We start from the raw sequence: 26,289 nt of genomic DNA on the forward strand, positions 1-26,289 counted from the left end.
TCCTGCAATGTTCTATGCTTTCAGATCTATGTTCTATGAACTCTTTTTAACGTTATAAATTCTAATGAATATACATGAGACTGCAGATGCTGGAAACTGAAGAAACAAATAACCTGTCGGAAATGTCAACCATTCCTTTCCTCCCACTGATGCCGTTCACCAGCTGAGTTCCTCCAGCAGACGTTGCTTTTAAATTCTAATTATGGATATCACATGACAACTAATTCATGTGATTGTGACTAAGAATACAAAATAATCACATCTCGCACTTAAGAGAAAACTGATTGGAAGGTGTGATTAGACAGAAAATGGGCACTGAAAAACATGAATACATTGAGGACAAGTAATGATGGTAACATGGTTAAAGAGTTTCAAAGGACAAATTGAAAGCAGAAGGAAAAGTAAGCTATGTGTTAAGAGGGGAAGTTACAGAGCACAGACATGGATAGCCAAAGGTGTGGTGAACAAGGAAGGAATAAGTGCAAGTTGGATGAAGTAAGAGATAACTCCTGGAAAGCTTGATGATAGTAATAGTCAGAGCTGGGGAGGAATGAACTCAGGAAGGAACTTGATTACCACAGCGAGCCTTTTAAGTATGAGAGCTCCCTGTGGAACTATTAGCATTCCCCTCTATAACTGGAGTGAAGCTGGGCATGTAAATGTGAAAGCACCAAACTTTGCAAGAAGTTTCTGATTACACATTGGATTTGGATACCTCATGCAGCCCAGCAGTGGAGATTGAACATGCAACCACTTACCAGGAAATACTCTGTGAAGTTTGCCTACTGAACACCTGTGACATTTGGGAGCACTCACTCAACTATTTCTGCCGCATTTATTGGGGTGGCGTGGGAGCTAATGGGGTGGCATGGTAATGTCATGGTTCCTGCAATCCTTTACAGAACTGGCTACAAGACTGGTGTTGATTCCTGCCACTATCTGAATTTGTTAATTTGTCCCATGACCACATGTGTTTCCTCAGGGTGTTCCAATTTCCTCGCACATTCCAAAGACGTACGGATCAGGGCTAGGGAGCTGAGGGGTGCCAGAAGAATGGCAGCACTCATGGGCTGTCCAACACAATCTTTACTGATTTGATTTCACACAAATGATGCATTTCACTGTATGCTTCAATGTAAATGTGACAAATAAAACTAATCTTTAATTTATCTTGTCTTCTCCATCAGTCTTGAACTCCAAATCTGAAATTCATAATCACAATTTTAGTTAATTAGGGCCCACAACATCTTGTTCCTCAAAGTTCATAATGAAAGACCCAATCTGCATCTTCCCTTCCACTTACTGGACATCACATTTCATACTCATCCAAACCCAGTAACTGATCAGCATCTTTCACTTACCTTCTCTCTGGCCATTTGGCTAATCCATGAATCTTCTTCCACATATCCAGCCTCTCATCAATTTGAAAAGAAGTCTCAGTTGGTCCCATGATCACAAATCCTTAATTTCCTTACTCTAAACCCGCCCCCCCCCCGCCCCATCTCCACCAAGCATAACTTCAGTGGCACATTTCCAAAAAAGATTGGTGCAAAGTCCTTTTACCATGCTCTATCATTGTATGAGGCTTTGGACCTCAGGTGCAAATGAAGTTTGCATCAATGGGTCAAAAATCAAACAGTGTATGGCATGCTGTCATTTGAACAATCACCAATCATCAAAATATTTAGGTGAATACGTCCTTGAGTTCACATATTACATCGGATCTTCCCCCATTCCTGTTGATCGACTCAGACTCTGACAAAACTCCAGAGTAAGGTTCCTTTCTTAATCTTTAATGCTTCAAGATCTTACTTTTGCTGTCTTTCTTCACCTCTACAAATTTTAAAATTTCTAAATGGCTCCAATTCTAACCTTGCTCTTTCCCCTTTCTTCATTGTTCCAACTTCGGTGGCAGTATCTTAACATAACTAGCTCTTACTAAACACTCCCCCTATTTTTCCACCTTAAAATGTTTCTCCAAACCTGCCTCCTTACCAAGCTAATGCAACACTTATTCTACGTTACCACTGGACACATGGTAACACTTGCAGGCTGTAGGAGGTGTTTGTTACGTTGGCTATGTTGATGCAACGATAAATTTCACAGTATGCTTTGATGTTCATGTGTCAAATAAACTTAATCTTTAATTGCTAATTTCAATATTTGCTTAAGATAGAAGGTATCCAATTTTGTTTGATTATTCAAGTTTACTCCATTAAAGACATCAAAATTGTAATAATGTAATATGTTTAATCAAACATAATAAAATTTATACTCAGTGGCCAGTTTATTAGATAACTCAAATATCTAATAAAGCAGCCACGAGGGAATGTTCATGATCTTCTGCTGCTACAGCCCATCCACTTTAAGGTTTGACGTTGTGCATTCAGAAATGCTCTTCTACACACTACTGTTGTAAATGAGGTTACTTGACTTACTGTCACCTTCCTGTCAGCTTGAACCAGTCTGACCATTCTCCTGTGACCTCTCTCATTAACAAGGTGCATTTGTCAACAGAACTGCCGCTCACTGGATGTTTTTTTTTGTTTTTGCACCATTCTCTGTAATCTCTAAGAACTGTTGTGTGTGAAAATCCCAGGAGTTTTTGAGATATTCAAACCACTCTGTCTGGCAGCAACAATCATTCCACGGACAAGATCACTTAGATCACATTTATTCCCCAATCTGATGTTTGGTCTGAACAACAACTGAATCTCTTGACCATACCAGCATGCTTTTATGCATTGAGTTGCTGCCACATGATTGGCTGCATTAATGAGCAGGTGTACAGGTGGCTTAATAAAGTGGCCACTGAGCCTATAGCTTACTTTTCTGATAACTTCATGTTAGACAGAGCTGATTTTACAAGGGCACTCTAATACTTGTATCACTCACCCTGCAAGGCGTGTTTCTGTGCACAGGCACTCACAGGAAGTAATGTGGTGAGAGCACCTGCAGCAACTTTCCTCTGAGTATCTTCAGATGATTTACCCTCGTAGCTCTACAAAAGAAAACACCACATCAAGATCAATAACAAGTAACTGAAAATAATTTTATATACAAAACACTGAAATAAAATGTTTACATTTTTCCTTTACCTTGGTTTTCAAATTACACTATTTCAAGTTCTGCAATATTGATTGTGAATAACTGATTCCACAAAAAAAAAAGACTGTGGTCAAGTTGTTCATACACAGGGCAATGTTTCTTTAACATTGTGAACACAAGAGATTCTAGCAGATGCTGGAAAACCAGAGCAACACACAAAATTTTGGAGAAACAAAATGCCGCAGGTTAGGCAGCATCTGTGGAGAGAACAATGGAGAGTCAATATTTTGAGTCAAGCCCCTTCATCTGGTCTAGAAAGGAAGGAGGAAGAAGCCAGAATAAGCACCTGGTTGGGGGGAAGGAGAACAAGCTGCAAGGAGATAGGTGAAGCGAGGTGAGGGGAAAAGTAGCTGGGTGGAGGAGGGAGATGAAATGTGAAACTGGGAGGTGACAGGTGAAGGAAGTGAAGAGTTGAAGAAGGAATTTGATAGGAGAGGAGTTTGGATCATGGGAGAATGGGAAGGAGGAGGGGCACTATAGTAAGGTGATAGGCAGGTGAGGAGAATGGGCAAAAGGGGAGCCAGAATGGGGAAATGGAATAAGAGAGAAGTGGGACGTGGAGGAGAGAAGTTACTGGAAATTGGAGCAATCAATGTTCATGTCACTTCATCAATATTGTGCATCTAAATGTAATGCGTTGTTAGGATTCACTGCTAATGTAACGGCTTCTCTGCAATGTTTCACTGCTAAGGCTAATGAAATGGCTTCTCTGTAATGTTCACTGCTGAGGTAGCGGTTTCTCTGTAGCAGCAATATTTGGGTTATGGCTGGAGATAACAGGACTATGGTATGCATGTTAGCCAATCAGGATTTTGTTGCTTTGTCTTGTGAATTTGGAAGGAGATTTTTCGCAGGCTTTTGCCAGGGAGAGATGAGGAAAGAAGCCGCGAATGGAGAGAATTGGTAGACAGCCGGATGGGGTGGACTTGGAGCGAGGGTCCGAAGGGTAGCGACGATTGGAGGTCAATGGTGAACAATCTACTGATCAGTGAGCTCCAACTTTGCACAACAGACTGCTTAATAAGACTGGACCCTTTTTTTTTTGTTTCTTTACTAACCATATAGTCCAAGTAAGAATTATAAAGCTTAATCGTTTAATCACATATTGTGTACTGTTTGTTATTTCGGGGTACTGATTTGGAAAAGGGAACACATCGTGCAGCATCCATCCAAACAAGATTTCTTAAGTTTGGCTGGGCCGGGGATTATCACCCCCTATATTAAGTCGCTAGCCGAAATGAGAGTTACAATTGTGGGGGCCACGTTTGGGATTGGTTCCATTTGATGCTGTGTGATTACCCTGAACAATGAACCAGTGGGGCAGATATTTGTACTCCCGATGAATTGTTAATTCCATTGTTAAGAAATGTTAAAGTTGCAATTGTGAGCGGAGGTTTGATAAAATGGCTGGCGCAGCTCTCGTTTTAATGCAGACCAGCGCTGAAGTGGCGGTAGCTGGGGACTGAGATTTCAAAGACAGGGTTCTCTCATTTCTGAGGAGTGAGGGGAAAGAATGGTCGGATTTGGAATGTTTAATTAGTCCACATCTACCGGTGAAGAGTGAGAATTCTGAGTTAGTATCTGCCCTTACTTCTCTGGTGAATAAATGGAAAAATCAGATTCAAAGTCCCAGCTATGGCAGGCTCCGCCTATTCTCTGGAATAACACCCACCCCTAAAGGGGAGGAGGAGTATGAGACTTGGGCGGAGCAGACCTCTCCGTTGTTAGATGAGTGGCAGTGCTCTGATGATGAAAAGCGACACAGATTGGTTGAAAGTTTGAGTGGGCGGGCTGCTGACGTTGTGAGAGCTGTCAGGTTGAAATCTCCCGTAGTGACAGCTGTCAATTATCTGCAAGCACAGGACAATGCTTTTGGTCCGACTGGAAGCCTAATGGAGCTCCTGGTGGGGTTTCAAAACATGTGTCAGGAAAAGAGGGAGAAGCTTTCTGCTTTTATTTTTCAGCTGGAGAGGCAGCTAAATTGATTGCGGAGCAGAGGGGTCATTCAGGCGGCTGAGGTGGATCAGTTAAGAATGGACCAGACAGCCAGGGGCGCCCAGTCCCAGGACCTGATTGCGTGGGGTCTCCGACAGTCTCGTTAGATGCGCCCCCCTCCATCTTTTGTTGAGCTGATCAGAGAGGTACGGGAAAAGGAGAACGCGGCGGAGGCGCAGGAGGCCTCTGTCAGCAGGGTACAGTCCTCAGTAGTGGTTCCCTGCGGTGAAGTGACCACAGATAGCCTACCCTGGGGAGCGGTAGAGGAGATTGTGGCAGAGTTGAGAACGGAGATATGTCGGTTGTTATCAGTGGGTGTGACCCCCCCCCCATATGATGGAGCCAATGGCGGGGGGGGGGGGATCCCCTGAGGGGATGAACAATGCGGAGGGCTGCTGGCAGCAGGTGTCACGCCAGAAGGAGAGGGAGCCCCTGGGTACCTCAGCAGAGAGAGTCGTTGGAAAAACTTAGAGGAGACCAAGTATGGGAATGGCCTGGTGTCTCTGGGGGAACACGTTCCCAGCAATGTACCAAGGAACCTCTGAAAGCGAAAGGCCCAATTCCTGAAGACTTAGTGGATTCATGCTCCTCCAGTGTGTCGCTATGAAGAGAGGGTATTTATGCTAAAGCCATACTCAACACCGGGTCACAGGTCACGTTGTTATACTGTTCGTTTTACAACCAGTATCTGAAGCATTTACCATTGACAGCATTCAGGGCACTGGAGATCTGGGGACTTAGTGCTAGTGATTATCCATATGATGGTTATTTGTCAGTGAAGTTGGAATTCCCGGAGGCCGAAGTGGGAGTGTCAAAGGTCCTTGATACATTGGTGCTGGTTTGTCCGGACCCCGTTGAGACGGGCAGCATTTCGGTTCTGGTGGGGACCAACACCCCTTTTGTTAAGAGGCTCATGGGGGCCTGTAAGGAGAAGGCGGGTGAGAGCTTTCTGGGAACATTCTCTGTGCACCCGGGGTTTTGAGCTGCTTTTGAGGAAGTGTGTGGCAGCATTGGGCCAGATACCGAATTTAAACACGGGACTGTGTGGTTCACCCAGTCGAAGCCAATGGTGGTAAGGCCCGGAGAAGTAGTGAGAGTGATGGGGACCCCTAAATTTCCCGGAGTGCCTGAGGGCAAAGCCTCTTAGTAGACGCTCTGGAAGACCACGAGGGGAAGTCGGGATTTCCTTCTGGGGTACTAGTGACACCTGAATTGCAGAAGCCCACGGTTGTACTAGAACGCAGGTTGGCAGTGATTGTCCGGAACACTGCGAAGAGGGAGGGTCACCTTCAAGCAGAGGATGCCCCTGGCGCATTTGTTCCTGGTGGCAGTAATATCTAGTGCCCCTGTGAGACATGCCGGGGAGAAACTATTGGAAAAGTGGGGAAAGTTGACCGCTGAGTCATTCAACTTCAGGGACTCCCCGGTTCCTGCGGGTTGGAAGAGGAGGCTGGTAGAGAAGATGTTGAAGCTGGAAGGTGTCTTTTCCACTGATGAGTTTGATGTGGGTTGTTCCAAGAGCACACATCACAATATCTAGGTGACTAAGGACACCCCGTTCTGAGAAAGGTCGCAGCAACTGGCCCCTGCAGAGGCGGAGGACGTTCGGCAGCATTTGTGTAAGTTGAAGGAAGCTGGGATCATCACCGAGTCCTGAAGCCCCTATGCGTCCCCAGTAGTAGTGGCCCGAAAGAAGAATGGGAAGGTACAGATGTATGTGGACTATAGGACTCTGAACAGGTGCACCATCACTGACCAGTATACTGTCCCAAGGATTGAAGACACGTTGGCCTGCCTGAGTGGTGCGGTGGTTCAGTGTGCTGGACTTGAGGAATGGATATTACCAGATCCCCACGAGTGAGGCTGACAAAGAGAAAATGGCATTTATATGTCCACTTGGATTTTTCCAGTTCGAAAGGATGCACCAGGGCATCTTGGGAGCTCCTGCAACCTTCCAGCGGGTCATGGAAAAGATTGTGGGGGATATGAACTTGCTTGAGGTGGTTGTGTATCTGAATGACCTCATAGTATTTGGATCCACCTTGGAAGAACATGAAGCGGGGCTGCTGAAGGTGCTGGGCCGCCTGAAAGCTGAAGAGTTAAAACTTTCCCTGGACAAGTGCCAGTTCTGCCAAAAGTCTGTTAGCTACGTTGGGCACATAGTCTCACATTATGGGGTAGCTACAGACCCAGCTAAGATCGAGGTGGTTTCCACTTGGCCAAGACCCCAGACTGTGAGTGCTTTGCGCTCGTTCCTTGGGTTCTGTGGTTACTATCAGAGGTTCGTGAAAGGTTATGCAAAATTGAGTCACCCTTTGAATCAGTTACCCTCCCTGGGGAAGAAAGGGAGGGGTGAGAAAAGGACAGGAGGGTGGAGAGTATCTTAGACCATCGGAGCCCTTTGGACCAAGGTGGGATGCAAAACGTGAGGAGGCCTTCCAGTCGCTGAAGGAGCTGCTGACCCAGGCGCCGGTGCTGGCTTTTGCAGACCCCCGATTACCGTATGTACTGCACACGGATGCTAGTGGAGAGGGTTTAAGGGGCATCCTGTATCAGCATCAGGGCTCTGAGTTGAGGCCCGTTGCATTTGTCAGCCGGAGTCTGTCGCCCTCTGAGGAAAAACTATCCAACAAACAAGTTGGAATTTCTAGCGTTGAAGTGGCTGGTGGTAGATAAGTTGAGTGACTACCTCTACGGGGGCCAAGTTTGAGGTGGACAACAACCTCCTAACTTGTATCCTGACCTTGGGGAAACTGGATGCCACAGGCCATCGGTGGTTGGCGGTGTTGTCTGCCTATGATTTCAGCCTGAAATACCGGCCGGGAAGCAGGAATATTGATGCTGATGCTTTGTCCTGATGGGTGCATGAGGGACTGGTCAGGGATGAGAGTGGGAGAGCATTCCTGCCTCGGGGGTGAAGGCCCTGTGTCAGTTTGCCATCACCGTGAAGGCAGAGGGAAAGGAGGGGCAGGAGCGAGTGGTGGATCAATTGGGGGCTTCTGATGACATCTCCCAAGTTCATTGTACCCTGACTGCTCTGAAGACAAATCAGCTGCCGGAATTGAGCCCTGGGGAAGTGGCTGCTGCGCAGCGAGATGACCCGGGCATTGGTACCATTTGGGCAGCGGTTGAAAAGGGAGTCATGGCTCAGGAGGAGAGGATGAAACACGCGTCGGTGCCTCCATTACTACGAGAATGGCTTCGGTTGGAGTTGAAGAACCAGATCTTATACCGGGTCACGTCACCCCCAGACCAACCCCAGCATTGCCAGCTGGTTCTGCCCGAGAAGTATTGGAGGATGGCGTTGAAATCACTTCATGATGATTCTGGACATTTGTGGGTGGAAAAGACCTATGGATTGTTCAGAGTCCGGTTTTACTGGCCCCGAATGAAGACGGAGGTTGAAGAGTACTGCAAGTCATGCATTCAATGCATATAGCAGAAGACACTGCCCATGCAGGCAGCTCCCTTATCCCACCTTCAGAGTGCGGGGCCTCTGGACCTGGTGTGTATGGACTTCCTGTCAATAGAACCCGATGTCAGCAACATGGCGAATGTCTTAGTCATCACGGACCACTACACCAGATATGCTCAGGCTTTTCCTAGGACCAGAGGGTGTCTACAGTGGCAAAGGTGTTATGGGAGTATTTCATTTATTACGGCCTTCCCAAGTGAATATATTGTGATCAGAGACGGGATTTCGAGAGCAGACTCATCCGTGAGTTACTGGGTATGCTTGGAGTCAAGAAGTCGAGGACCACACCCTATAACCCACAGGGTGATTCCCAGCCAGAGAGGTTCAACCGGACTTTGCTAGACATGCTCGGGACCCTGGATTTCAGCACGAAGGGCAGGTGGAGTCAACATATTGGGCATCTAGTTCACAGTTATAATTGTACGCGAAATTCTAGAGTAAAAAAATATAGCTGCTTTCATTAATGGGTTAAATTGTACTACTTGGGAAATTAAACCAAGCACATAGCCATCCTTGTTGTGGTTTGGAGGCTTGTGTGCTTCAATGACCTGGAGAGCTATATTGGATGGAGTCAGGGATTTATGCTTTGGTTCTTGGTAGGGTCACCCATGCCAAAGAAATGAAAGGGTAGAGGACAGACCAAGAGTGGTCCAACGCTTCTCCAGGTTTGGGGTTCAGCTCAGGGCTAATAATTCTGACTGATAAAACAAAATTGTTATGGAAAAAGCAAGGAAGAATTATTCTACATCTCAGTGTGACAGTATCCCTGAATCTCCACCCGGACTTACATGACTGACAGGAGTGAAAACCGAGGGGAAGCTACTGACATGATGAAGGAAGCCTTGAACACTGCCAGGGATGGAGGACCTTTACTGCTGTCCGTAACGTCAGTGACAGAGCAGGCAGACAGAATATCCAGTCATGAGTCACGCTTTCCTATTTGGCAGCAATTGCATGGCGGTTGGGCATGGGGTACCTCTATCCACTGTGCCATCAGCAGGGAATTGGATGACGTGAATCTGAGGGCCACCACCTGGAACACCCTTGGTCTTGTTTAACAGCTTAACTGTGTTCTTCAGAGTGCCACCAGCCCACAAGTGCCATGAACAATGAACACCTTCCCGAGCCCTGATCTCACAACCAAAAGATCTGGATGGGGTCTGAGTATACTATCATCAGCATATAATAATGTATGCAGAAGACTCAGTTGTATACAGTTAGCGCAATTGCTTTACAGCAATCCCCAATTGGAGTTTAATTCCCATCGGTGTCTGTAAGGAGTCTGTACATTCTCCCCACGACCAGGCAGATTTGCCCTTGGTGCTCCAGTTTCCTCCCACATCCCAAAGACATATGGATATGGCTAGTAAGTTGCGGGCATGCTATGTTGGTACTGGAAGCATAGCGACACTTGTAAACTGCCCCCAGCACAATCCTTGCTGATTTGTTATGATGCAAACAACTTAACTCACTCTACGCTTTGATATCCATGTGACAAACAAACTAATCTGTATCCTTAAAAAAATAAGCAATAACTAAAAGCTTTCTTTGATGTTTTTAGTAAAAATGAAAAATCACTGACCTAGGATATTAGCTCTGGCCAATGTCTCATGCATTTGAGGAGATAAACAATAACAGCCGATGTAGCCATTTAGCTCCATACACCAGCCCTGATCGCTTACCACAACGTTACTTTTCACGTTTTTCTTAATGACGATAATCTAGCAATTTGCCTTGACTAGACTGAACAAATGCTCCAGAAGATCTCTTTTGAGCAGTGAGATCTCAAGATTTTAGGGGTGAAGAAATTCGTCCTTAGCTTTGATCTGAATTGCCAGTCTTCTAATTTGAGATTTTAATTCCTGGTTCTAGACATCCCAGCCAGGAAAAATATCAACTTTGCATCTACCACATAAATCCCTAAGGAATTTTCTATGCTTTAATGAGATCACCTTTCATTGTTCTCAAATTAATATCAATGACTTAGTCTCTATTCATATGACAAACTCATCATCCCAGTTATCATTCTGGTAAATTGTTGCTGCACTCTCTCTAGGACAGGATTTACAGCAAAGATTGCTTAGTTATGGAAAACAACATTATAGATGTGGTCCCATCGGGGCTCTATATAATTGCTACAAGACATCGCTGCTCTGGAGCTGAAATCCTCTTAGAATAAAGATCACACAGAGTTATTCATTGACAATTGTACCCTGCATTTACATCACGGAAACAGTAAATAGAAGAGGCAGTAACCCACATGAACCTCTGAGCTTGTTCTGCCAGTCATTTGATCATGATTGATAACACAAAATAATCTGCAGGTGCTGTGATCAAAGCAACACTTTCAGTACGCTGGATGAACTCAGCAGGTCGGGCAGCATCAGTCAGAAACGATGAGTCGACATTTCAGGCCGGAACCCTTCGTCAGGACTGAAGAATGAAAGATGGGGAAGGATTTGAAGAATGCTTGTAGCTTCAGTTGAAAGACCAGTAATTTGAAAGACAAAGGGGTGGGGGAGGGGAAGCATTGACGTCATAGCCCTGGAAACAATGGACAGTAGAAGAAGGAGGCGGAACCATGAGGGAGCTGGGGGAGGGGGTAGAGTGAAATTGGGATAGAGGAAGGGAGGGGGAGGGAATTACCGGAAGTTGGAGAATTCTATGTTCGTACCAAGGGGTTGGAGACTACCTAGACGGTACATGAGGTGTTGCTCCTCCAACCTGAGTTTAGCCTCATCATGGCGGTAGAGGAGGCCATGTATGGACACATCTGAATGGGAATGGGAGGCAGAGTTGCAGTGGGTGGCTACCGGGAGATCCTGTCTGTTGTGGCGGACGGAGTGGAGGTGCTCGATGAAGCGGTCCCCCAATCTGCATCGGGTTTCACCGATGTAGAGGAGGCCGCACCGGGAGCACTGGATGCAATGGATGACCCCAACAGACTCAGAAATGAGGTGTTGTCTCACCTGGAAGGACTGTTTGGGGCTGATTTATGAAGAGAAAACAGATATCTAACTAATGGAGTCTCATACACTGAAGATGATGAGTGAATTTCCTGGCAATTCTTAAACCTAACAATGCTTTAGTGTTTTAAATGAAAAGTTTGGTAAAAATAATGATCAAAGTTCAACTCTTGGTGTTGGAGGACTATGTGTGCACGTGGGTATATGAGTGGGAGGGAGAAACGGCTTGTTTCACTGTTGTTGTTCAGTTGCTTATTGTGTTCTGTTTTGTCATGTTCTGTCGAGCATGATTGGTGGTGGAAAGTGCAGAAACACTTATGGGCTGCCCCCAGCACATCCTTGGGTGTGTTGGTTGTTAACACAAATGACGCATTTCATTATATGTTCCCCTTAAATCTCAACCTGAGTCTAAATATCTTTATTCTAATGTTTAAGAAGCCTCCAAATGACATGTTGCAATACAGTAATTCACTTCTAAGTTTAAATAGAAATTGAATACTTTAGCTTGGATTCTTAACACATTCAAAATAATTACAATGAATGTATTGTGTTGTATTATTTCAGAATACCTGTAATATGTTCTCACAGATCTTGCTCCCTGATGATACATCATCTTCAACTTCATCCAGAAGCTTTGTAAGTGAAGGACACATGAGTGGTTGACCTTCTGCGCCAAGCTGCCGCTTTCCCTCTTCCACCAGAAGAAGAGAGAAGAACTGCAAGGACACTGTATACAGACTAGGATTGATGGTAGACAGCTGAATGCACAAGGAAATAGTCTCTAAAAGACAAAGAGATACTTGTTTTAAAAAAAGACAAACTGAATTCTTGCAGCAAAAGCATTAAAACATTGTATTAGTTGAAAGATTGGAAAAGTTAAATGACTCAGAGAGAAATTCATGTTTTGTTAGAGTTAAACACCTCCGACAATATTAGCTTCTCTGCGCATTCAGATTCCACTTAAGTCAACATATGGTTGGTGTTCTTACAAGCAGTTAGCACTGGCAGCCTCAGACAAACTTCTCCCACACCAGTTAACAGGAATCTGCAAGGCAGGTATCAGCAAGTGTTTCTCTTTACATCACTATACAAGGCTTGAAACTAGTTGGTCGCATACACTGAATAAGAGGAGGGAAGATTCAGTTGTTATGTTTTGAATAATTGTAAACACTGGACCTTCATCCTGTGAAAAAAAGTACAGTTGATGTTTTGGACCAAACCCAAACATCGACTGTACTCTTTTTCATTAATGCTGCCTGGCCTGCTGAGTTCCTGCAGCATTTTGTGTCTGTTGCTCGGATTTCCAGCATCTGTAGGTTTTCTCTTGTTTGTGACCTTCATCCTGTGAATGTCATTTTAGATATGAAAACAAAATATTCTCAAAAAGAAATTTGCAAAAATGACATTCACATTAGCTTTATTGAGTTCCTTTGGTCCATCCGTAACAGGGAGGATTTCCTAGTGGGCAACTTTTTAAATTCTACTCTCCATTTCCATTCTGACAAGTAGATCCGTGAACCCTCTAACTGCCATGATGAGGCCACTTCTAGGTCAAAGGAACAACACCTATTCTGTCTGGATAGTCTTCAACCTAACAGCATGAACATTGATTCCACCATATTTCTTTTTCCATTCCCTATTCTGTTTCTTCTCTTACCCCTTTCTCTTTTCCTAATCTGTCCATCACCTCCCTGTGGTGCCTTTTCTCCTTCCCTTATTTCCATGGCCCACTATCCTCTCCAATGACTTTCCTTCTTCTTCAGCCCTTTACCTTTTCCACCTATCATATCCCAGCTTCTCATTTCATTCCCCCCTCCCTCATCCATCTACCTTCCCCCTCAAGTGGCTTCACCTATCACCTTCTAGTATGTTCTCCTTTCCCTCCCCCCCACCTTCTTATTCAGGCTTCTTCCCCCTTCCTTTCCAGTCCTGATGAAGGGTCTCAGCCCGAAGCGTAGACTGCACAGATGCTGCCTGACCTGCTGAGTTCCTCCAGCATTTGCAAGCGTTACAATAAAATTTTTCATCTTGTTTTCAATTTCCTGTCGTAATTATCAACATAGTATAAAGTACCACCATTCGCGTTATAAGCAATGAAATGATACAAATCATTTTAACAACAGAACAGATGTTCCTGTACTCATGGGCATCTGATGACTGAGACAACAAATCATAAACCATATTAAGTTATAACACTACAGTGATACTTTATATTCCAGAAGCCTATAATGATGTACTTTAGGAAAAGCAGAGGAATATGATGCAGGATATTTTATGTACGGGATTAAATTTTCAATTTAGATTTAGAGATACAGCACGGTAGCAGGCCCTGCTAGCCCATTGAGTACACAGCGCCTAATTACACTCATGTAACCAATTAACCTACTAACCCATATGCCTTTGGACAACGGGAGACAAGCAGAGCACCTGGAGGAAACCCATGTGATCACAGAGAGAACGCACAAACTGTGGTGGGAATTGAACCCAGGCCACTGGCACGGTAACAGGGTTACACTAACAGCTATGCAAATGTATCACCCCCACAGTAGAACTAATCAGAGCCATAAAGGGTCCACTGTTAGCAATTTACTATCTAGATGTACCTGATTTGTTCAAAAGGAAGCTAGTCTTCAGATCTGTAGTCATGAGCTTCAATGTTGTGTCTCTAAATTGGTTACTATGTTACATTGTGGAAAATAACATGGGGTGACATGTGCCCCATAAAAGCAAATTTCTCAGACACACTAAACTGGTGATAACTACTTTCTAAGGAGGCTGAACTATGCACATCTATACTCAGGTCATTCTACAGATGTACAGTGGGGGGAATCTTAACAATGCTGCATCACTGCTTGGTACGGAAACCACTTCCGTAGACAGGAAGGCTCTACAACAGTCAGTCAAAACTGCCAAACACAACACCAGCATCAGCTTACCTGCCAACAAGGATGATCAACACCTTCCTCACTAACCCACCCTTTCGCACCTCCACCACCACTACTTTATAATTTCCTGTCAGCCACCTTATGTACAGACACCCTTGTGCTTAGTGATACCTTATGTACATTCATGCAATTAACATATGACATTTTATGTATTTATATTAATTGTGTGCACTTTTAAATTATTATGCTGTTTATTTTGTGGAATGTTTTTGTGCTGCATCAGATCTGGAGAAATAATTATTTTGTTCTCTTTTACACTTGTGTACTAGAAATGACATTAAAAAATCTTGAATCTTGAAACAAAAAGAAACTTCACCTGAGCTGTTTGTAACATTAGAACTGTTAATGTGAATAAAAAATGAGGAAAACTATTGTGTGGGAATCAGGATTTGGTTCAGCAATTCAAATGTATGTCAGATTCATTCCATGTCAAGGCATGTACATGGAAACGTTGCAATGACAATTGTGGCTGATGTAGTAACCATGGGGAGGGCTTATTCTCCTGAAAAGTGAGAATGTACAGATTAGCTGGGTTACATTACCTAAGAGAGGAACCCACTGCTTGGCCACAGCAGTTACGACAGCAGGGAATACAGCCTGACCACACTTCCGTAGAATTGTAATCAAAAGAATAAATAAGTCCATCCAAGCTTGGTAGATGCCAGATGTTATTTCATAGCCTGAAAACACAGATAATAATTAGATTGGCACTAAAAAGAATTATTAATTTTAAAATAGAAATTCTAGTCATTAACTGCTATTACTAATAATAATGTAATGTTCTTACTTCAACCCATTTATGTAAATTTCTTTGATAATGTTTATGGTTAAAGTACCCAGATCCCAATAAAGATGTTAATCTGCTTAATGAAGTAGTGGTCAGCTGGTTAAAAAAATTGAAATTTACAATACAGGAAGGATTATACATTCAGTAGCCACCTTATTCGACACCTGTACACCTGCTCGTTAATGCAAATATCTAATCAGCCAATCATGTGGCAGCAACTCAATGCATAAAAGCATACAGACCTGGTCAAAAGGTTCAGTATTTCTTTAGGCCAAACATTAAAATGGGAAGGAAATGTGATCTAAGTAACTTTGACTGTGGAATGATTGTTGGTGCCAGACAGTATGGTTGAATATTTCAGAAACTGCTGATCTCCTGGGGTTTTCACACAAAACAAACTCTAGAGTTTATAGAGAATTTTGTGAAAACAAAAACATATAGTGAACGGCAGTTCTACGGGTGAAAATGTTCTGTTAAAGAGAGAGGTGAGAGGAAAATGGCCAGGCTGGTTCAAGCTGACAGGAAGATGACAGTAAGTCAAATAACCATACACTCCAACAGCGGTGTACAGAAGTGCATCTCTGAACGCACAACATGGCGAACTTTGAAGTGGATGGGCTACAGCAGCAGAAGACCATGAACATGCACTAAATGATCACTTTGGTCATAGTCATACTTTGATCCCGAGGGAAATTGGTTATCGTTACAGTTGCACCATAAATAATTAAATAGTAATATGTAAATTAGGCCAGGAAATAAGTCCAGGACCAGCCTATTGGCTCAGGGTGTCTGACCCTCCAAGGGAGGAGTTGTAAAGTTTGATGGCCACAGGCAGGAATGTGACGCTCTGTGTTGCATGTCGGTGGAATGAGTCTCTGGCTGAATGTACTCCTGTGCCCACCCAGTACATTATGTAGTGGATGGGAGACATTGTCCAAGATGGCATGCAACTTGGACAGCATCCTCTTTTCAGACACCACCCTGAGAGAGTCCAGTTCCATCCCCACAACATCACTGGCCTTACGGATCAGTCTGTTGATTCTGTTGATGTCTGCTACCCTCAGCCTGCTGCCCCAGCACACAACAGCAAACTCGATCGCACTGGCCACCACAGACTCGTAGAACATCCTCAGCATCATCCGACAGATGTTAAAGGACCTCAGTCTCCTCAGGAAATAGAGATGGCTCTGACCCTTCTTGTAGACAGCCTCAGTGTTCTGAGACCAGTCCAGTTTATTGTCAATTCGTATCCCCAGGTATTTGTAATCCTCCACCATGGCCACACTGACCCCCTGGATGGAAACAAGGGTCACCGGTGCCTTAGCTCTCCTCAGGTCTACCACCAGCTCTTTAGTCTTTTTCCATTAAGCTGCAGATAATTCTGCTCACACCATGAGACAAAGTTTCCTACCGTAGCCCTGTACTCAGCCTCATCTCCCTTGCTGATGCATCCAACTATGGCAGAGTCATCAGAAAACTTCTGAAGATGACAAGACTCTGTGCAGTAGTTGAAGTCCGAGGTGTAAATGGTGAAGAGAAAGGGAGACAAGACAGTCCCCTGTGGAGCCCCAGTGCTGCTGATCACTCTGTCGGACACACACCGTTGCAAGCACACGTACTGTGGTCTGCCAGTCAAGTAATCAAGAATCCATGACACCAGGAAAGCATCCACCTGCATTGCTGTCAGCTTCTCCCCTGGCAGAGCAGGGCAGATGGTGTTGAACGCACTGGAGAAGTCAAAAAACATGACCCTCACAGTGCTCGCTGGCTTGTCCAGGTGGGCGTAGACACGGTTCAGCAGGTAGACGATGGCATCCTCAACTCCTAGTCGGGGCTGGTAGGCGAACTGGAGGGGATCTAAGTGCAGCATGACCATAGGCCGGAGCAGCTCCAGAACAAGTCTCTCCAGGGTCTTCATGATGTGGGAGGTCAATGCCACCGGTCTGTAGACATTGAGGCTGCTGGGGTGTGGCGTCTTCGGCACAGGGACGAGGCAGGACGTCTTCCACAATACAGGAAACCTCCGGAGCCTCAGGCTCATGTTGAATACATGGCGAGGTACTCCACATAGCTGAGGGACACAGGCTTTGAGCACCCTGGTACTGACACCATCCAGTCCTGCAGCCTTGCTTGGGTTGAGATGTTTCAGCTGTTTTCTCACCTGTTCAGCTGTGAAGCTCACTGTGGTGGTTTCATGTGGGGAAGGGGTATCGTCATGAGAGCAGGATGGGGGACTGTGAGGAGGGGTAGGAGGGGAGAGCGGAATATGTGTTGGTTGGGGGCCAACAACAGATGAATCATGTGGGGGAGTGGCAGGGGCCACAATGTCAAATCTGTTAAAGAACAGGTTAAGTTTGTCGGCCCTGTCCACACTGCCTTCAGCTCCTCTGTTGCTAGTTTGCCGGAACCCAGTGATGGTCCTCATCCCACTCCAGACCTCTCTCATGTTGTTCTGCTGGAGTTTCCACTCAAGCTTCCTCCTGTACCTGTCTTTAGCCTCCCTGATCCTGGCCTTCAGGTCTCTCTAAAGTGGACTTAATGAAGTGGTCACTGAGTATACATCGAATGGTATCCACGACAGCCATGTAAGAGCTATCCAGTTTTTCACCATGCACTTTGCAGCTTTTGCTTGGAGGCTTGGAGCTACACATTCAAGAACTCTGTAATAACGTCTTGTAGAATTTTTCCCCCACCACCCTTTCAGGAGTGGGATCCAGACCACAGCCTGGTTGACTGCACACTTGGTAAAATAATTTCTTCTTAACTTCCCTTTAATCCTTCTACCACCTATATACCTAGTTGTTGAGCTTTTTACTGGGAGAAAATGGTTGCTTTATATCCCCATATCCCCTCCATCAAAGAAATAAAGAAAATCTTCTTTCTACCATCAGGGAGGAGGTACAGGAGCCTAAAGACAAACACCCAAAATTTTAGGAACAGCTTCTTCCCCTCTGATAACAGATTTCTGAATGGACAGTGAATCATGAACACATCAGTATTTTTGCACTGTGTTTGCACATTTCAACCTCTAATTGGTCTTAAGGTCTTCAAAAAAATGACTCACATTCACCAAATCATCTTTCCTAATGTTGGCTTCCTGTTGTGAATCGCCCTCACAAATGTAATGTTATTTTGGTATCAGTGGTGGTGCAGAGAAGAGATCAATCAAATAAACTTGGGACAAGCTGGGGCAAGGAGAATTATTAGCATGGATATAATGGACCAAAGGGCCTGTATCCAAGCTCTGTGACCCAAACCCGCAAAGGACACTTTTAAAGGCACCAGATGAAACGATGTTTTAAAAGAAAAACTATGAAAAATAACAAGTATTTTCCAGGCTACCTCCTCACAATTGAACACAATTTGATTTTCTCTAACAAAAGCAGTAATGAAAACAGCATAAAATAGTTTCTATGTTTCTAAAAAAAAGGGACATACATACTTGTAGGGAAGAGGAAACTGAAGACAAGAAATGAAAGTATATTACCAAAATAATCTTTGCAGCGTATACAAAGTACTGCAAATGCATTAGACAACAAAGGCTTCAACAAGACATCTTGGTTTATGAGCTCTGGATGCAGGATTACACAGGACTGGATTAACCCAGAAAGCGAGGATAGATACTGAAGATGGCTCAATACCTGCACAGAAAAATAATAATTACTTATGTCACACAACAAATCTGAGTGATTACAATCTACTTTAAAAAAATAATCAATATACTCTTAGCTGTGCCACTCAAAGAGTTGACAAATTGTTAAAGTACTTATGCAAAAGCAAGTTCAGGATCACATTTATTTTACCACTTTAACCAATTACAAGGTGAGGGTGTGTGGTGGGGTGAGGAGCTTAAAACTTTGAGAATTACCCTAAATGCAAAATTCAGTGCAAAAGGTAACTTTTGATTTGCATTTCCTGCTCATAACAATCAAAGAACAAAGTCACAAGATGGATAAGAACTGTGTTTACTTCTGGAAATAATTCAGTCAAAGTTGAGTTTACTGTCATATATACAAATGCAACGAAAAACTTGCTGCAGCAGCCCCACATTGCATCATTTGGGCAGTATTCACAAGAAAAAAAACATAAGTGAAGTATAAATTATACATGAAAAGGAGTACACTCAATGTTTCGGGCCGAGACCCTTCAGCAGTCCTGTTGAAGGCTTTTGGCCGGAAACGTTGACTGTACTTTCTTCCATAGGTGCTGCCTGGCCTGCTAAGTTACTCCAGCATTTTGTGCATGTTGCTTAGATTTTCAGTGTCTGCAAATTTTCCCTGGTTTATAAATGATACATTATTTTTATAAGAAAGTATGCAATTGGAACCAAAACTGAAATCTATTTTAGTAAAAAGTAATCAAAGTGGTCATAGTATTGCTAATTTAGAGGGACTAAGGTTTTGCCAGTTGGTTCAAAAACCAAATGGTTGAAGGGAAGTAGCCGTTCTTAAATCTGGTGTGGGACCTCAGATTTCTGTATCGCCTGCCTAATGGCATGGGCCAGATGGTGGGAATCTTTGATGGTCACTATCGCCTTCTTGAGGCAGCACCTCCAGTAGTTATTACCAATAGTGAGGAAGGATGCGCCTGTGATGTGTTGGGATAGAGTCCGCTATTCACAAATTCCTAATACTGGTAAATGTAAATGGCAAAGTTGATCTTTAATCCTTTGCAGCTTCTAGCATTCCCGTGTATTCAAATTACCAAACCGCATCACAATGCAACCAGTCAACGTACTTTCAATAATGCATCTGTAGAAGTACGTTAGAGTCTTCAGTGAGAAGTGTAATCTCCTTAACCCCCTAAGTAAGTAAAGATGCTGGTGCACTTTTCTGTACGATTGCATCTATGTGCTGGGCTCAGGACAGGCCATTTGATATGTTAAAGCTCATGAATTTAAAACTGCTGACTCCTTCCATCGCGGATCCCCCAAGGCAAACCATAAGTGCGGGTGCCAGAGTAGCGTAGCAGTTAGCACGATGCTATTACTGCTCTGGATGCTTCAGAGTTCCAACACCATCCATAAGGAATTTGTACGTTCTCCCTGTGACCACATGGGTTTCCTGTTTCCTCCCACAGTCCAAGAGATGTACTGGTTAATTGGTCATTGTAAACTGTCCTGTGATTAACTGGGCAGTGAGGCTCGTTAGACTGTATCGCTAAAATAAAATAAATAAAAGATGTTCACCTTGCTTCCTATTCCTGAAGTCAACAATCAGCTCTTTAGTTCAGCTACACTGAGTGAGAGCTTGTGGTTGAGGCTCCACTCAACTAGGTGTCAATCTCTAAAATGACTTATTGCCCCCTGTGATTCGTCCAACATCAGCAGTACTGTCGATATATTTGAAGATGGCATTGGAGCGGACCCTGATCACCTCTAAAGCAAGAGGTGATTGATGTGAGTGTTACAGGTCAAGAGTCATTGAGGCAGATCACCGCACTCTTCTTGGACACGAGTATAACAGATGCCTTTTTCAACCCCAGTTGGGAACCTCAGACTGCACAATCAAGAGACCAAATCTTGGATTGACACTCAATGCGGTGAAATGAGGTTTGTTTTTGTCAAAACTATGTGATCAAAAAGTTTTCCCCAATCACGCTCCCTCTTCCTAACCCACTGAGTAAAGTGGGATGGTAATTATTTCTGTGTTACTTCACACCACTTTGGTTATTTGTTTCTGTATTTCTGGACAATCAGCACTCTTGTGGCCTGAAGTGGTTTTCTCACCCAGAATACATAAAGCACCACTGCACGTGAGCTTGGGTGATACTTGTCTTCGTTCTATATTCCATCACCAGACCTCACTTTCAAATCCCTCCACGCTAAACATGAGATCTTTCACTCTTCAGACCCAAAGATTTCAACTTCCAATCACACTTCCCCCTACTCAACAGACTTCTGAAAGGAACATTTTTGATTAAGAATGTTGTGCAATGTCTACTCAGTTGCACTCATAGTTAACAACGCCCAGCTAACGCATTTTGCTTTGCACAACAAGTTCCAAGTTGATACACCTTTGTACTGACGGTAACTTGTAAAGTTAATTTCAGATTGGCACGGTAGCATACTGGTTGGTGCAATTCCTCTACAGCAAGCACCGATCGGGGTTCGATTCCCACTGCTGCCTGTAAGGTGATCGTATATGTTCCCTGTGACTGCATTGAGTGCTCCAGTTACCTCTCACGTTCCAAAGATGTACTGTTAGGATTAGTGTGTTGTAGACATGCCATGCTGGTGCCGGAAGCGTGGCAACACTTGCGGTTGCCCCCAGCATAATTCTCGCTGATATGTTTTGACACAGTGGCGCGTTTCACTGTACGTACCTTTGTTTCGATGTAGACATGACAAACAAATCTAATCTTTAATCTCTTTAAAGCTGTGTGAAGATAAACATTCATGATAGTAAGAGAAAACAAGTTTTACTGCTACATGTTAATATGAATCTTGAATTCTGCAGCTGGTGAAGTGATATCACTAAGAAGCAGGAATTTAAAAGAAACAAGTTTGACTTGGATGTGATGCAGTCATTCCAAAAATCAAGTGGGAATGGCAGAATAATTGAGAAATGATGAAGTCTGAAAACTGAAAGTTTTGTAATTAACAAGAACTGAGAAACTGAGTATTTAAGCAGTGGAACTTTGCAAGCCACAGAAAGAAAGTAGTAACTGTTGCAGTGAACAGTAATAATGAGGCTCACAGGATCTTGCTTAGACAACATGCATGTTTCTCGGATGAATAGTGTTATAGTAGTTAAAAGGTAGAACATGTTAGTAGTAAAAATTCCCAAGAAATATCCTTTCACTAATTTCAAGGATCTTACCTGGAATGAACATGGGACTGACCTGTACTTTAATATCCTGACGATGGCTCGGTCGAGTCAGTGGTATTCCCAGCTCCCATAAGCACTTCTCTAGTAAACTGGCATTTGTCAATCTTTAACAAACAATGAAATGAAAAATAATGTTATTTTATTTATTTATTGAGATACAACAAGGAATGGGCCCTTCCGGCCCTCCAATCTGCATCGCCCAGCAATCACTGATTTAACCTTAGCCTAGTCACAGGACAATTGACAATGACCTATTAACCAACCAACCGATACGTCTTTGGACTGTGGGGGGAACCCCGCGCAGTCATGGGGAGAACATACAAACTCCTTACAGGCAGCGGCAGGTGTTGAACCCCGGTTACTTGTACTGTAAAGCACTATTTACTATGCTAACCACTATACTATCATGCGTTGCCTTCACTATATTTAAAGACAACCTACAAAACTTCTTACTCTAAGTATTTACATAAAAAATATATATATATATATATATATATATATATAGGACCAAAAGACAGTCGGCTATTCTGCCCATTGAGTCTTTCATTATGGCTGATTTATTATCCCTCTCAACCCCATTCTCCTGCCTTCCCCCTGTACACCCTTACTAATCAAGAATCTGTCAACCTCTGCTTTAAATATACCCAGTGACTTGGAGGCCACAACAATCTGTGGCAATCAATTCCACAGATTCACCAAGAAATTCCTCTTCATCTCTGTTCGAAACGGGCACCTTTATATTCTGAGGTGTCCTCTCTGATTCAAAGTACATTTATTATCAAAGGACCTTAAGATTTGTTGCTTACAGTTAGTTACAAAGCAAGAAACCTAAGAGAACCCAAATAAAGATAAAGAACAGACCAACACTCAATATGCAAGAGAAAGAAAAAAATACAAACCATGCAAACAGTTGAATTGAACAACAACATTCTGAACCAAATTGAGTCCGAAGATCCAAACCCCAGAGCAGCCTGAAGCAGGCTTAAAGCCTCACTTAACAGTTCATCATATTAGAGGGCACAGAGCACAGCAGCCAGGGCAGTCTGCATAGCCTAAGTGCCATGGAGAAAGGAGTGACCATCGCGAAGAGCAAGCGAAATCAGCTCTTGCCTCAGATCCCGACACCTCGTCTTTCCAGTCTATCTGGGCCAGCGTTTAAATTGCCCAAATAACAGAACAGCAAAAGACCCTGCTGGCCTGGAGAGAGAAATGGACATTGAGGAGAGTGAGCAAAATCGTCTCTTGCCTCTGATCTGGGCTGGTGTTTAAATTATCTAAACAGCGGATCCTACCTTACCACTGCGAAGGGCTCGGGGCCTAGACCACGCCACCTAGCAATTCACCCCAGGCCCATATTTCGCCACTTAGCCCGAAGCCACTCTCGAACTCTTCAAATCAGCTTGGCACCCAGAGCAATCCAATCTCACATCTGGGCAAGTTGTACAGGCATCTCCTCTCTGAATGCTCACTCCATCTACGTTGATTCTGCAACACACCATCTTGGCACATCCCCCAAACTCACCTCGCCATCGCTTGGCCCTCCACCATTTACGGCAATAATTTAACACAATTTACCTCAGGAAAGGTGTTTTTAGTGGCATTTTTAGTCCAATTTCTTGCTTTTTTAAACAGCCAGTGAACTGTCACATGCTTTTGATAACACCATCTTAACTGGAAGTTATCCTAGACTCCCCCACTATTGCAAATATCATCTCAGTTTAAAGGCATCCGTTAGTCTTGCGAGACCATGGATCTGCACCTGGAAAGTCTTCACTCTCCAGGGCGCAGGCCTGGGCAAGGTTGTATGGAAGACCAGCAGTTGCCCATCCTACAAGTCTCCCCTCTACACAACACCGATGTTGTCCAAGGGAAAGGCAAGGGCTGATACAGCTTGGCACCAGAATCGTCGCAGAGTACTGTGTGGTTAAGTGCCTTGCTCAAGGATACAACACGCTGCCTCAGCTGGGGCTCGAACTCACGACCTTCAGATTGCTAGTCAAATGCCTTAACCACTTGGCCACATGCCCACTCTATCATCTCAACACCCACTCTATCTCAGACGTTCAATAATTTTCAATGAGATCCCCTCATTCTTCTGTACTCCAGTGAGTACAGGCTCACAGCCATCAAATGCTCCTCACCCTTTCAGTGCCAGGACCATCCTCGTGAATTTCCTCTGGACCAGCTGCAATGCCAAGACATTTTTTTTTAGGTAAGGTGCCCAATATTGCTCACAATACTGCAAAGGTATGAATATTATATTCTCAAAAAGTCTCAAATGCAGTAGATTCTGATTAATTGCAACAGATTGGGACCAGTACATTTCAGCCCAGTTAAGCAGCTGCCCAATTAGCTGAGGTTTCATGGAAATAGCTCAAGGTCCATTATTATAGTTATTGTTTAACTGAGTGACAAATTATGTAGTTAAATAGATAAAATGTATTTAATAACTGGAAGAAACTCCTTTAGCAGCAATAAACTCCATCAAACTTTTCCTGTAGCCGCTGATCAGACTTGAACATTGGTGATGAGAAATTTTAGACCATCCCTCCATATAAAACTGTTTCAGTTCATCAATATTTTTGGGATATCTTGCATGAACAGCCCTCTGCAGGTCATGCCACAGCATCTCGATTGGGTTAAGGTCTGGACTCTGACCTGGCCATTCCAAAACACAAATTTTCTTCTTTTTAAACCATTCTGAGGTTGATTTACTCTTGTGTTTTGGATCATTGTCTTGTTGTGTCATCCAACTTCTATTACGCTTCAGATGACAGACCGCTACTCTGACATACTCCTGTAAAATTGTCTCAATACAATTTTGAACTCATTGTTTCCTCAACGATTGCAAACCGTCCAGGCCTTGCGGCAGCTGAACAGCCCCAAACCATGATGTTCCTTCCACCATGCTTCACAGTTGGGATGAGGTTTTGGTGTTGGTATGCAGTGTCCTTTTTCCTCCAAAGTTGTGTGCATTTCTGCCAAAACGTTCAACTTATGTTTCTTCTGTCCACAAAACATTGTCCCAGAAGTGTTCTGGAACATATAGGTGGTCTTTTGCAAACTTGAGACATGTAGTAATGTTTTTTTTTTAAGAGAGCCATGGTTTCCTCCATGCTGTCTTTCTAAGTACACCATTCTTGTTCAATAATTTTCTTATATAGACACATAAACAGAGACTTTAGCAAGTTCTTGAGATTTCTGCAGGTCTTGGGTTCTTTTTACCTCCTTCAGCATTGCATTATGTGCCTTTGGTGTGAACTTTGAAGGATGCCCACTCTCAGGGAGGGAAGTAGCAGTACTGATTTCCTCCATTTGCAGACAATTTCTATTACTGTGGACTGATGAACTCTCAGGTCTTCAGAAATGCTTTGTACCCTTTTCCAGCTTCACGCATCTCTACAATTCTTCTTCTAAAGTCCTCTGAAAATTGTTTTAATTGTGGCATAGTGCACATAAACAGATGTTTCTTCAGTAGAGCAGGCTCTGTCAGTAACCTGACTTTGTGTGTTCTTTTTATAGGTCAGGGCACCTCCACAATCCACACCTCCAATCTCATCTCATTCATTGGGACACCTGACTCCAAATAGTGTTTGTAGAAGCCTTTAGCACAGAAGTTCACATACTTTTTTGAACCTAGACTGTGATTGTTTAAATGTTGTTCTCAGTATTACGAGAAGAACAATTGTTAGTGTGTTATTAGTTTCGGCAGTTCGTGTTTGTCTATTATTGTGACTTAGATGAAGATCAGACCACATTTTATGCAGAAAACCAGGTAACTGCAGTCAGTTCACAAACCTTTTCTTGCAACTGTACATATACACATATAAAATACTGTCTTAGGCGTATGTAAAAAATTCTGTAAAGCAAAGATGCTTTCAAAAATAATGAAAAGTTTTCAAATATGAAAAAAATTACTATAAAGATCAGTAAACAATAAAAAAACTATCAAATCAATATTTGGTCTGACCACCCTTTGCCTTTAAAACTGCATCAATTCTCTTTGGTACACTTGGTGCAGTTTTGTAAGAAAATCAGCTGGTAGGTTGTTCCAAGCATCTTGTAGAACTTGCCTCAGTGCTTCTGCAGACTTTGACTGCCTTGCTTACTGCTGTCTCTCCAGGTAACCCCTAACAGCCTAATTGATTGTTGAAATCAGGACTCTGTGGAGGCCATAACATCT

General features: G+C 43.6%; 1 protein-coding gene across 5 annotated transcripts in view; it reads right to left on the reverse strand.

The window, feature by feature from the left end:
- Positions 1 to 26,289, reverse strand: part of rttn (rotatin) — a 255,727-nt gene that overhangs the window by 28,186 nt on the left and 201,252 nt on the right. For all 5 annotated transcript variants that reach the window (XM_072262511.1, XM_072262520.1, XM_072262502.1 and 2 more), the window contains 5 exons: positions 22,120 to 22,210; positions 18,764 to 18,917; positions 15,032 to 15,169; positions 12,114 to 12,325; positions 2,896 to 3,001 (listed from right to left, as the gene is read on the reverse strand). In XM_072262511.1, the coding sequence (XP_072118612.1) occupies positions 2,896 to 3,001; positions 12,114 to 12,325; positions 15,032 to 15,169; positions 18,764 to 18,917; positions 22,120 to 22,210 (701 nt within the window). The remainder of the gene's footprint in view (positions 1 to 2,895; positions 3,002 to 12,113; positions 12,326 to 15,031; positions 15,170 to 18,763; positions 18,918 to 22,119; positions 22,211 to 26,289) is intronic.

This window comes from Mobula birostris, chromosome 1, assembly GCF_030028105.1.
Source record: "Mobula birostris isolate sMobBir1 chromosome 1, sMobBir1.hap1, whole genome shotgun sequence".
Taxonomy (NCBI): Eukaryota; Metazoa; Chordata; class Chondrichthyes; order Myliobatiformes; family Myliobatidae; genus Mobula; species Mobula birostris.